The sequence below is a fragment of the Eulemur rufifrons genome, chromosome 2 (assembly GCF_041146395.1).
Source record: "Eulemur rufifrons isolate Redbay chromosome 2, OSU_ERuf_1, whole genome shotgun sequence".
NCBI lineage: Eukaryota > Metazoa > Chordata > Mammalia > Primates > Lemuridae > Eulemur > Eulemur rufifrons.
Genome location: NC_090984.1, coordinates 70,297,233 through 70,310,911, shown reverse-complemented (window position 1 = coordinate 70,310,911; position 13,679 = coordinate 70,297,233). Strand labels below are relative to the sequence as shown.

Genomic DNA, 13,679 nt, shown 5'->3' with positions numbered 1-13,679 from the left:
ATGTGGCTATGGCTACCATATTGGACAAAGCAACATTGGAGATTTTATAACTGAGCGGTTAGGATAATAAGGTAGCAGTACAGTGAACACTTTGAAAAGTAGATGTTTATAGAATCTCTCATAGAATTTTTTTCTTCTTTTCTTTTTTCCTATTTGAACTTGTTTTGTTAGTTGGTAAGTATAACATTTGAATTTATAAAGCATTGTCTGTTGTGAAACATCACCCTAACTCATTGCATGCTGAATTATATTTCACAATAAAAACCTGATTACTTTCTTCTCTGCTCCTCAGTTAACACCTGTAAAATTCTGCACTGTGTCTCTCATATCTGTTATCTATCTTCTCTTTTGTTTTCTCACTTCTGCTCGCTACTCCATTTCTTCATTCACAACAAAGAAAGAAATGCAGTCATAGTTCTCTTCCTCCCAAAACCTCCGCTAGAAAACATTGGCCATCTCAAGGTAAACAGCCATGGGAAAGCCTCATATGATGGCCGGGAATAATATGCATTACCAGAAAAGCATGAGCTATTGCTCTTCACCTTCATTCTGCCATCCATCTGCAGTGCTTCCCTAAAAAGGGCTATGGATTCATATTCGCCTCTAGATTTTCCAGTATGTGTCCACTATGATGAACCAATTCAGATCTTCAGGAAGAGTAAAGGTGAACAGAAATATATTTCCTTCTCCTTAAGTTTTGAAGGCCAATCTCATTTTCCATTAGAAAAGAAAGAATGTTGGAGAAGTTACCTTGAGAAGGAGGACAGTTGACGTGGATTATGAATGACAAGAGTATTTTTCCTTGGCGATGTATATTTGTTCTTAAGTGTAATATTTGCCCTTAAAAACACTTGAAATGTTCTACAGACACATTCATAATTGTTTAAGACATCTGAGTAGGATCTGTACCCCTTATTGAAAGTCTTTATTTTTCCTTACAAATATTCATAACTTCAATTTAACCACAAATCTTTTCTCATATGGAAGGGCTAACGTACTTATTTCCAAGTTTGAAGTGTCAGTGGGCAGCTGCATTGGCTAACAAATATGCCAAAAGTCTCCCTAAAATAAGGAAATTTATAAATTTAAGCCTGAAACCTATGTACTGTTTTTGTTTGTTTGTGACACACATAAAGAAAACTTTCATGTATTTAGACCCAGAAAATCTGGATTAAAGTGCCTTAAAATATACAGAATTTTTATTTTGTTATTCTGTTTGCAGTTTTTTGTTTTTTTATGAAGGGCTTTTACTCCCCCCCCCCCCACCTTCCGAAGGGCTTTTATTTTTAATGTAATGTCTTATTTGTTCAGAAAATATTTGAGAGCCTATAATGTGCAAGGTTCTGAAGTATTGGTGTATATTAGAGAATCATAATTCATAGAAATAAAGTACAGAGGTAAAAAAAAACTTTGTAAATGACATGCAGAATTTTCCTATTTGACTTTCTTTTGCTTCTAAAATTTTACATCTACTAATTCTGCTGGTTACCTACTTTCTATGACTGAATAATGTAACTGCAAAGGTGTAAGTTAATGAAAACAAAAGCATTGTTTCTCTCTCATAAATTAAGGCATTTTGCGGAGTCAGTCTGCCTTTTTTGACTGACTTTCATATAAAGAATTCTTGTCCTTCCCCTGCCCTAGGAATTTATCTTATTCCTTCTTAAAACCATATTTAAATGCCTAGCATGTATAATGGTCTCATCTCGTAGTGCTGAGTTCCTTTTTGGAATTTTTGGTTCTAAAACTGGTGCCATTTTTCAAGTTTAAGTAGCGAAGGCCCTTTTCATGGGGTTATACCCTGAGTCCTAGAGATAGGAATTGGTACCTCTCACCTGCTTCTAGAGCCGTTCCCTGCATGCTAATGGTGCTTTGCATCCCTGTTCTTTCTGGCCCAAAGATTTTCCTTCCCACTGCTTTTTCCAAGGTTCTGGGTCTGGGGATGATGATTGGCACTTTCTTGCTAGTATGATGACATGAGCCACCAGATCCCTGAGTTTTAAATACATTAGTAGGGTGTTTGTAACAAGCAAGTTTTGGGCTTGCTTTTTCCTCGCAAAAGATCTCATTAAGAGATGGGATCCTTGCTACAGATTAGTAGCAGAAAGGTTATTTCTTAGGGGTGAGAGGCTGGATGACGGTAGTAATTCTCTTGCTGTTTCCTACAGGCTCCTATCCAGAGATTCTACCCAATGAAACTCCCACAGCAACGCAGGTAGATGGGGCTGACCTGGCCTCTCCAATGTCTCCTCGAACTAGCAAAAGCCGCATGTCCATGAAGCTGCGTCGTTCCTCTGGCTCAGCCAATAAATCCTAAGGAGACAAGCAGCCCAACAACAGTGATCAGCAGTAGCCACCTTAGCACAGATCATAGGGTTAACCCTTTCAGGCCTTCATGTCTGCCATAACATGCATGTTTCTTCTTGTACATTGAGAAAACACTGGATTTAAATAATTTGTAGCTTAATATTTTAGATTTTGGGTTATTTATTCAGTTTGTTTTTATCCCCACACTCCAAGCTGCCATGTTTTTAGGGAGTAGAGTTTTATTGTACACCCTTTACCTTTCTAGATAATTATGTCTAAGTAGTTTTGCCTTTAATCTCATGATTAACTAGCCAAAAAATAATTGGACAAATATTCTCATTATTTTATTTATTGTGCCTAATTGCAACTTTATGGCTCAATAAATATTTTTTTTACAAATATGAAATTTTAAATTTAAGCATTTGTAAAGTTATAGCAAAAGTTGCAAATCTGTTCATACACAGGATGTGTACAGACTATTTATGTTATGAAAATAAAACACTCACATGGTCTTTTAGCATCTCAGATTCCAACTGAAATAATTTTAGCATTAACTTTTTCTTCCCAAAGCAATGTCTCATCTCTTGGCTGTGCAGGTGATGCCACGGTATATCTAGTAACTAGAAAAATCACTGTGCTGAACTTTATGTTTAGCTTCTATATATTTTTCTAATATTTTGTTTTTTAAGTGGTATCACTGTAAATGCCGTTTCTGTTTTGAGATTGTGGCCCTTTATTATTGGCTGCTAGATCCTGGTGTATCTGTGTTCTTTCTTGAGTACCAAAAAGAAGGGGGGAGAAAGGGAAAAAAAAACTTTTCTGATATAAATATGTTGCTCAAATTATGTATATTATTGAAAAAGAAAAGGAAACATGACCCAGCAGTCTTATGTTAAATCCAATATTGTTAATACTGAACTTGCAGGTGCAGGTTGGTATACATTCCACACTCCAGAAATATTTTCTTACAGTAGATAAGCTACTCACATTTTGTTTTGAATGGGCATCTCCTAAGGAAATGTAGCATGACGTCGGTACTAACTGCATGTGTGATATATCATACTGGCAAACCATAAAATCTAAATTATGTATCATCATTCACATAGCATCTACAAATTTGTAACAATGGGGAAAAAAGATGACATGGTATTTAATAATACAATAAAAATATTCTTACCACTTCTTGTTCATGAGTGTTGATTTGTTCTCTATAGTTCATATTTTCAGACTCAATAAGCAGGGCTGTGTGATTAATGGGGAGATGTAAAGCATATACCTAGGTTATCTTAGCTAATCATGAAAAATCAATTTGAATTCCTTTTTCAGGGTACACTCCAACTTACTTTTTAAAGCTCCTACCACAATCATTAAAAACACAGGAAATTTTATACCTTCATAAAGGCTGGCCAGAAACTTCACCCAGCGGACTTGGTTAAAGCATCAATTTATCTCAGCTTCATGTTTCTTTGATTTCTTAAATTTCACTTTGTTTTATAATATACTTTGAGGAATAATACTTTCTACTTACAGGTTTTTCTAAAACAACCTTTCAGAGCTTCTGTGACTCAATTCTTTTTTTCTTATAAATAAAAACTAAAATTTCTATGAAAGCTTATGTAGACGATAAATAAATGGATAGAGAGTCCTTAGGAACAAGATTAAACAATATAGACAGTTTCCCACAGCAAAGGTGGAAAAGTACAAAAAGGAAAATCAAAGTAACTGCTTACATGTTTCTAAACTGCTTTCATTTTTTTAAAATAAACATCTAATGGATATGTAACAAAATGAAGTGGAAATACCAACCCAAAATAGTGAAATTAGCACCATTAATATAATTTTTTCATCTTCAGATAACACTATTCTCTAGCTTTTAAAAAAGAAAATATTTAAAATATATTCCGTTGACATTTGTTGAGGGGAAGTGTCATTTTAGATTTAAAGAATGGTACATATTCGTTGCCTGTTGGAGCTCAGTCAGTGCAGCCATACTTCAAAGGAAAAATTTCCATTCCATTTCTGTACCATTACATTCATTTGCAAAATATAATATCTCCTGTCTTTGTGTTCTGTCTAAATGGGTCACTAAGATTCTAAAATAGGATGCTGACATTGAGGAGATAAGAAATGTAGCTTTGAAAATAGGCTGTGTTCAACAGGATTCTTAAGACAAACACAGAACACAACAAAGCACAGTCTATGTACATTTATTTGGTGGTAAGCATCTTACAAATATGGGCTGTCAAGCAGTGCTCAGCCAGTGTCCCCGATTTTGGCTTTTAGGGCATGGGTACAGAATGTACACTGAAATGGTTTACAAAAAATTCAAAAACAAGTTGCTGCTGAAAAGAAAATACTGAATATTGAATGAATTGCCATTCAGTTCCTTAGTGGATTATAGGTATTAACATCTTCCTTAAGCTGAGCATAGTTGTATATATAACACACAGTATGAGATTTACAGCAGAAGCATTAAAACAATTTGGATGAAACCCCATTAAAACCGTCAAACTTCAGGAAACAATTTCTGTATTTCCAAAGGGCTATTTAAAGAAAGGTTTAAAGTTGCTCTTCCTCAGTACTGCACACAAAATAGCTAAAGATGAGAATTTGGGGGGTAGGGGTGTCTCAACTCTTTCTAGTAAAGCAGCACCCTCCCCACCTCCAAATACTAACTTAAGAATGGACTAGTACATATAATTGGGGAAAGGAAAGGTTACAGTGTTAGACACCCTCCCAAAAGCAGCAAACATTCTCTTAGATTTCCTGCCCACAGACACAAGTCTTAAATCTTCCCCCCCCCCCTTAAGTTTGGCAACAATCACGTAACTTTTAATTCACAGAATATACAATACAAGATATCTGACCCTATTGAGACAGAAACTACATAGGCGCCTGTGATGGCAAGAGAAAAAAAATTGGTTACTACCACTTTGGGTAGCCAGAACCCTTTGTAGACGTTGAGACATGCCCGCATTCACTGCGACTTTCCATAGGAATTACAAATGATACAGGCTTCGTTAGGGTCTCCAGAGTTTTGAGGCCAAAAAAAAAATCCTATTTTAGTGGGGAAAGTTAGAAGGATTTAAAGCTGATAGTCTTTGATTGCATGGGTTTATACCATATACATACCTGCTCTAGAGAGGGATTTTACACTTCATTGTCCGCTCCTCTGGCGGAACATAGACTACTGGGAGAATTTTAGGAGACAAAACATAGGAAGGAGAGAAAGTAAACTTGCAAGTTGAAGAAAGCCCCACAGAAATTCCCATGATCTGTTTGCTCCAAGGTCAACCTTGAGATCTTCCTGGTCTCTTGGCCCTCAGCAGCCGGGCCTCAGTGGCATTTGCAGCAACAATACCTGCCGACTTTCTGAGGGGTGGTACTTATTGATGTGCCGGGTCAGCCCCGGGGAGCTAAAAAAAGTGGACGGGCAGTGCTTGCATGAGAAAATTTGCTGAGCACTCCCGTCAGATGCCCCTCCTGGGCCGGGTGTTTCGGAAGGAGCCCCTGCCAGAGCAGGCAGAAGCAGCTCCTCGCGGACAGCATGCCACAGCCGATGTTTCTCCCTGATATCTGCGGACGGGAAGTGCGCCCCACACAACGGGCAAGCGAAGCCAAGTGGGGCGCCGCGTTCGGAGCCAAAACCCGAGGCTAGCGTACGGGCCGAGCCTGCCTCATGAGTGCCCAAGTGCTTACGCAGATAGGCTTGGCGACGGAACTTTTTGTGGCAATATGGGCATACGAAGATCTCAGGTCCCCCGCCACCACTGGTATTGCCTGGCACAGGCACCCGGCGCCCAAACACCCCCTCTGGATAGGGACCCTGTGGCAGCGGGGGCTCTGGGTGCATCAGCACCTGGAGGCCCTGGCGCGGGGCGCTGTCCTGGTGCTGATCTGCCCCGGAGCTGTCCCAGGCTTGCGGGTGCTGATCCGCAGTTCGCTCTATCCGGCTGTTCTCCTTCCCCTCCGCCAGAAAAGATGCAATGGCACCGGATTCCGGGGAGGACGAAGACGACGAAGGAGGCGGCTTCCCGTCGGTGGAGGAGACTGTGGCAGCGTTTGCAGCAGCGGGACGCGGCTTGTGCCAGCGGCGATGGGAAGCAAGGTTCGCAGGACAGCTGAAGACCTTGTCGCACTCAGGGCAGCGGTACTCGACGCGAACGATGCGGGAGCATCGATGCTGGGCCAGTGCAAAGGGGTCTGCATACTGTTCCTTGCACAACTGGCAGATGAACTCTCCCAGCGGCGTGCGGCTGCCCCCCAAGCCCCGGGACGGCGCCCCGGGCTCCTCTTCCTTGATCTTTAGGCCCAGAACAGGGGACGTGGTCACCTCATCAGCAAAGCTCAACTTCCTCATAGCCTTTGGCTTCTTGATTCCCGTGGCCGCAGTTCCAGAAGTGCAGCCCGGAGGTATCTTGGCGCGGCGCTCGCTACCGGCGACCCGCTTCACGCCATGCAGCGTGGCCGAAAGGGGCGCGGGGTCTGGCTGAAGCGCGGGCTCTGGGAACGGTGCCCGGAGCGGCAACAAGAACTGCTCCCCTGAGGTCGGTGCGGCTGCTGGCGCCACCGAGCAGGAGAAAGCGGCCACCACGGCGGCACCCCCGGGAAAGGACTCGGCAGAGACGGGCGAGCTGAGGCAGCGCTCCAGGAACGCCCGACGCAGCTCCGTGCCCACTGGCTTCGTGGGACTGGGGCTGGGCCCGGACCCGGGCCCAGGACCCTCCCTGCCATCCGCCCTCCTCTCTGCACCTTCCCGCCCGCCAGCCCCTGGGCTCACCCCGGCCACCCGACAGGGCGACCCCGACAATTCCCGGGCCGCCTCCGCAGTCAGCCCCTGTCCGGGCTCCTCCTGGGTCGGGGGCTCCACATCTGGCAAGGAGGAGGTAGGAGCCTCCTCCACGAAGGGCGGCACCACCTGGGGCCCCAGCAGAGGGAAGACCCGCTCAGCTAGGCGCACTCGGTACGAGCCTCCGGTCCGTTTAGTTCGCTTCACCAGGAAGCCCCTTGGCATGGTCTAGTCGGGAGCGCTCGGGTGCAAGAGAAATCGGGGCGCACGGGGGCCGAGAGCGGGCAAGCACAGTAACTACCCGAGCCTCGCCGAGGCGGTCATGCCGGGACTGTCTTTATAGCTGAGACGCGGCCCAGGGCCTCCCCGGCCGCCTCCGGGCTGGCCCAGCCAATCGGGAGTGGGAGCGGGCGCCGGGGGCGGGGTTTTCTGCTGGCTGGGCTCTCGGTAATAGACCGACCTGGCGGCGGTGCAAGCCTCAGCCCCGCCTCACAGCGCCCCCGAGGGGCCCTTGCGATCTGCTGGGGCCACCGCCCCCTGTCGCCCCGAGACTAAGGCGCAACAAGGTAAGTCCAGAGTGTGAGCGAGCTCGGCACTCCCCGCCGCCTCCAGGGACCGTCCCACTGGGGAGCTGGGCGGAAAGGCCACCTCAAGACGCCCACCGTGGGCTGGGGCTCGGCTGCCCCCCACGAGCGGGCGTCTGACTGAAAAGCTCCCACCCTGCAGAGGACAGGCAACGGGAAGGGGCAGTGGACAAGAGGGGCTGGGGGACCGCGGTGTAGGGATCCGTCAGGAAACGGGTTAACGTCCTCAGCCTGTATTGAGCTGACGAGAAGCCGCGACAGAGCTGCAGGGCGGCTAAATCCACCACCCTGTGCCTACACTTGACGGCGGGAGCACGTCTGCCATCCAGTATCGATCGAGACTGCGCGCGTCTGTGATACTATGAGAATTCATCTGGGAAGAAGGGCTCTCAGTGCGGGAGATCGTGCGTGCTGGCAAGCCTCTGGAGCTCAGGACGCCTGCACCTTTCTGGACCCTGGTCCTCCGGGCTTTAAGTACCCCCTCCCCGATGGGCATAGGAGTGGGGAAAGGAAAGTAGGATCTAATTTTCTACTATCTTCACGTAAAGTGGCTTCTCTGTTCACACTTTCCACTTGTACTACCTAGAGACATGCCTTAATGCCTAACTGACCTGTTAGCATGGAGTAGATCGAGTGAAAAATGCTGGTGGAATCAGCATTACATATGCTTCCCCGTGAATGAACAAGTGATACTTTGCAAAAGGTGTACCAACTCAACAGATTTTCATCCAGCACCCTGCAATGTCCCCAGCACTGTTATAAGAATGAGACAGGATTTGAAAGTGTTTAATAATAGCTGAACTGTGAAATAATTAGCCAATATATGACCGATGTAAAGTGCCAAAATCCATAATATAGATATGTACAATGTGAAAACAGAAAGGGGAAAACTATGTGTTCAAGTCTCCTTACTAAACCAAATTAGAGAAAAAGACTGAGGGAAGTGTTTTAAAAGTAGACTAAAACATAACACATCTATCTAGTCATCAGTAAAACATTATCTTCCTTCTAGCAAATGAAGTATTTTTACAAGGAGAACATTATTTGGGGGAAGATTTGGAAGTATTTATATATTAATCATTGACTCTTTTAGGCATTCTGCTTAAGTAATCTCTGATCTTCACACACACACACACACACACACACACACACTAGGAAGGAGATATTATTACTCTCTTTTTTTGGTGAGGGGATTAAGCCATAGAGAAGTTAAATAACTGGCAAAAGTCATGCAGAGCCCCGATTCAAACACCGTCTGGCTAATCCCAAAACCCATACTTTCCACTACTACACCAATGGCTTCAAACTATTTTTTCCTTGATTACATCCCACAATAATAAATATGTTTTAATGTGCACACATATAACTGAAACAAAAGTTTCACAAAATAATACTTTTCTTAAATAGGTACAGTGCATTCTCATTTTCTATTTAATTCTATTGTATTTTTTTTAAATACTGGTCTTAGCAAACAAATTGATTTTATAACTCACTAATGGATTAGGACCCACAGTTTGGAAAACACTCTGTTATTTCCCATTAAATAGCATGAAATCATACAAAATTAAATAAACCTATGCTGTATAATCAAAATTAACATTCTGAACCACTATTTAAAATATCTGACTCCTTTAATAGTGTTGATAAACTTAGTTTCCCAAATTGATCATTTAAGACATGTCAGCTTATGTCTGACTTCTAACTCAAATTCTCAATTCTCCTTTACTTTTTCCTCGTAACCCAGACATATTGTATGGTATGGACAATCTGATGTAAGAATTTTAGTGCTTTAAGAAAGCCCATTTTTCAGAGGGGCTTTTCCCCAGGGGCACAGTACTTTGTAAGGATTGCTGTCAAATATTTTCTACCAGATCCAATAGCTCTCCCTTTCCCTTCCCCCCAAGTGTAATTTGATAATAACCTTTCTAGAAATTGGTGTAACAATGTATATCAGGAGCTTTAAAAAAATGTGTATACACGTAATGCACCAATTCTTCCTTTAGTAAATCATCCAAAAGAAGGCCAAAGATTTATGCACAAAGCTGTTTATCACATTGTTATTTGTAATTGTAAATAATCAGAAACTGCCTTGAGTAAATTATGATGTAGCTATACTGCAGATGATCATATAGCCATAAAGATGTAATGATATGGACAAATATGTACACCATAATGTTAAGCAAAAACAGCAAGATGCAAAATTGCCTGTACAATGAAGAGCTCAGTTATGAAAGAACTAAATGTGTAAAACACTGGAAGGAAATATGCCAAAATATCAGGAATTTTTTTTTTTTTTTTTTTGACAGAGTCTCACTCTGTTGCCCAGGCTAGAGTAAGTGCCGTGGCATCAGCCTAGCTCACAGCAACCTCAAACTCCTGGGCTCAAGCGATCCTCCTGCCTCAGCCTTCCGAGTAGCTGGGATTACAGGCATGCGCCACCATGCCTGGCTAATTTTTTTCTGTATATTTTTTTGTTGTCCATATAATTTCTTTCTATTTTTAGTAGAGACGGGGTCTTGCTCTTTCTCAGGCTGGTCTCGAACTCCTGAGCTCAAACTATCCACCAGCCTCGGCCTCCCAGAGTGCTAGGATTACAGGCGCGAGCCACTGCAGCCAGCCTAAAAAGCGGGAATTTAAATAGTCTTTTGGTGTTTTGGTTTTTTAACTTTTTTGTTAAAATATTCTGCAATAAGCATATATTACTCTGATAATCAGGGGGAAAAAACCATTATGTTCAGCAACTCAGGAGGCTGACACGGGAGGATCACTCGAGCTCAGTCAGGAGTTCAAGGCTGCAGCGAACTACGATCATGCCTCTGCACTCCAGCCCGGGTGACAGAGCGAGACCCCATCTCAAAAAGAGAAAAAAAAAATAATAATAAAACAAGCTGCCTTAAATCCTTTCTGGTGTTAAATGTGGTACCCTTTTCCTAGGACACTGTGTCATCAAATGGAGATTGCACAAACAAGTAGCATTCTTCAGGGCCATCTGTTTGAAGTTTGTCCCTGGAAAATAGGTGACAAGCTTCTATCATGCCACAGGCCTTCTAGTTAAAAAACACTTTTGGGGAGTGACTAAGGGATAAAAGGTAGAAAGAGTTAAAAAGAGGAGGAAGAGAAAAAATTTAAATGCATACTTCCCACTTGGGCATAAACCTAGATGATCCTTCAAAATACACACTTCTTTCCCTATTTTCTCACTTAGAAATTGTAATAGGGCAGTGCCTGGCCTGATTATGAAATCTTTGTTTTATTGAAATCCTTTCTCTTGACAATGACATTTTCTTCCTTTTAAACACTCAGGACCTTCATCTGTGCTCAGTTATAATTTGATAAAAACTTACACACATTGGATTACCTCTCAAACTATTTACATTTTATGCTTTCTATCTCTAATTGTGGAATAAATTTAAGTTCAGAAATTTTGAGACAAAAGAAATCAGGACATTTTTTGAAGAGAGAAGAAATTACTTCTTGCCCTGAAATCATAGTATATATAAGACAGGCTGGGATGACTAACCTACTTTTTATCACTTGAATATCTGGAGAATTACTGAGAAGGAACTTTATTTCTTCTGTTTCTCTGCCCCCTCACCTCCACTTAGACATTTCCCTGTTAAAGGTTAACATCAGCTGCAGCTACTAGAGGCCTATTGTTCCCAAGAACTTGAAAGTCAAAGTCTCTCACAAATCTACAACCAAACTCTTGATTTCCTCTCCTAAATTTAATCCCCATCTCAGTTTTCCTCATCCCAGTAAATGGCACCTTCATTCAATTAGCTGCCTCAGCCAAAACCCAAAGACTTCTGGCTCAAGCTAAACACCTCATATTCAATCCATTAGCAATTCTTATCAGCTCTATCTTCAAAGCATTTCCTGAATCTGAATACTTCTCAAATTCTCTACCACTGTACTCTGTTTGGTCTCTTGCTTCCACCCTTGCCCCCTATCATGTGTTCTTTATTCAGCAGCAAGATGGATCCTATTAGAATATAAATCTGACCATTTCACTCTTTTGCTCAAAATCTTCAAATCCTCCCACTGCATTCAGAATAAAAATCTAAAGCTCCGATTGGTCCCTGGATATTCTTAAATGACATCTCCCCCCACTGTCTTCCTTATTCAGTCTGTTCCATCTATTAATACATTGGTCTCCTTATCTTCCTTAAATATGACAAGCACACTTCCACCTCAAGGCTGTTTCTTCTGCCAGAATGCTCACTTCGTGTCTTTGCTCAAAGAATAACACCTCAGAAAGATCTTTCCTGACCACCCGAACTAAAATAGCAGCCCTACACCCACCATCACCTTTCATTTTCTAACCCTTTATAATTTCTTTTTCCTCATAGCTTTTATCACTGTCTGTCACTATATTATGTATTTGTTTATTTGTTAATTGTCTTTTGTCTTCCAGAAAGCTGTAAGGTCCATGAAAGCAGGTACTTTGTTTCGTTCACACCTGTATATCCAGTATCTTGAACAATGCCTAGCATATATGCAAATGAATTGATGTCTAAAATAATGAGCCTTCCACAAGTCATCACAGTTTTTTATTATTGCAATCTACAGACCTGAAGCCCAGTCTACCTGAGCACAGAGGAGGAAAACAAAGTCATAAGGAGTTCTAGATCCTAGGTATTTGGAAATCTTGGTGCAGAGAGATGAAAGGAATAGAAAAGTCTTTCTTGCATCATGTGACCTTTGAAGTCTTTTCTTTCCACCTCAGCCACTTCACCCATGGCTTAGATAACTCCCATTTCCTTCCTCTGAAGCCATTCCCTATAAAGAAAATAAACTCCAGCTCATAACTACAGTTTCTTCTATATAAAGCTGTTTAGTGTCCAAGAATACTAGGAGAACAGGAGCAGAAAGAAACTGGTCAGCTACTTTGTGGGAAAGACAAGATTGGCAGAAGACCACATGTGTGGACAACAAGGAATTGCAGGCAGAGGGCACAGACGGTAGGACCCAGTTTATTGAGAAGTTCAATCTAGGAGCTTTAAAGGGAGATCTCATAATGTTGTTATCGAGGGCACAGGCTTTAAAGTAAGGCAGTCTTGAGTTCAAGTCCAGCCCCACTACCAGCTGTTTAATCTTGAACAATTTACTTAGCCTTTTTTTTTAGCCTCAGTTTTCTCATCACAAAATGAAAATAGAAGTAATTATTTCACAGGGTGGCTTTGGTCATTACATGTTATTATGTATGTAAAATACTTAGCACAATGCATGGCACATAGTGAGCCCTAAATGAATGGAAGGTATTATTATCATCAATAAGTGTCTGAGGTGAAGGAAAACTATTGATACTAATGGGAACTGTAAGTTCTACAGAAACAACAGAATCATTTATTGTATGACTGGCTTATGTTTTACACCCAATTATGTTGCAAGATAGCAATGATTATGCATAGCATTTAATATGCTAAAAATTAATTTTGTTTCACATGGTTAAAACAAAATTCACAGAACATGTAAAGGACAGAAGAAGGCTATGTAGTTTACTGGGTTAAGCCCATGATTTGAATCCTGAGTTTGAATCCTGCCTCTGCCATTTACTTATCGTGTGGCTTGGGCTTAAATTTAACCTCTCTGGCCCCAGTTTCCTATCACATAAGCACAGCAGCAGAGTACAGTATTCTTCATAAATGGGATATCAGTCTTCTGTTTCTTATGGGAAGAGGATATAGTTAGGGAGTGGAGAAGCCGAGACTGGAAAGATAAATTGGGGGCAGATTGCAAAGAACATTATAACCACACTAAATTGAGTATGGATATTTTTCAGTGAAAGCCACTGATTTTTTAAAAAGCGTTTAAATGATATAATCGAATCTTTGTTGTGAAAAGATAACTCTAATGGCTGTACTGGAGCAAAGCTGTGGGATTAAGGGCAGGTTGTGAAGAAGGTAAAAGAGTGGGGTGAGACTTGAGGCAGGGAAGTCAGCCAGAAGAATATTAAAATAGTTGCTAGATGATGATGTGGGCCTAATTACTCAAATATT

General features: G+C 42.0%; 2 protein-coding genes across 13 annotated transcripts in view; one reads left to right on the top strand and one right to left on the bottom strand.

Moving 5' to 3' along the window:
• Window positions 1-3,490, top strand: part of RALGAPA1 (Ral GTPase activating protein catalytic subunit alpha 1) — a 233,165-nt gene extending 229,675 nt beyond the window's left edge. For 6 of the 12 annotated variants that reach the window (XM_069464243.1, XM_069464265.1, XM_069464259.1 and 3 more), the window contains one exon: window positions 2,169-3,490. In XM_069464243.1, coding sequence (XP_069320344.1) covers window positions 2,169-2,317 — 149 coding nt within the window. In that variant the 3' untranslated portion in view covers window positions 2,318-3,490. Of the gene's footprint in view, window positions 1-171; window positions 175-2,168 lie in introns of all 12 variants that reach the window. The other 6 variants (XM_069464240.1, XM_069464269.1, XM_069464233.1 and 3 more) reach the window with 2 other exon arrangements.
• A 1,008-nt stretch (window positions 3,491-4,498) lies between these two features.
• On the bottom strand, window positions 4,499-7,409 carry INSM2 (INSM transcriptional repressor 2). The gene has a single exon (XM_069464207.1). It carries the CDS (start codon window positions 7,319-7,321, stop codon window positions 5,630-5,632), a length of 1,692 nt encoding a protein of 563 aa, XP_069320308.1. The 5' UTR covers window positions 7,322-7,409; the 3' UTR covers window positions 4,499-5,629.
• Between the last annotated feature and the right edge of the window lie 6,270 nt (window positions 7,410-13,679).

Bases quoted from the DNA above. Each gene is read 5' to 3' on its own strand.
- INSM2 (XM_069464207.1), bottom strand. From the start codon at position 7,321: ATGCCAAGGGGCTTCCTGGTGAAGCGAACTAAACGGACCGGAGGCTCG.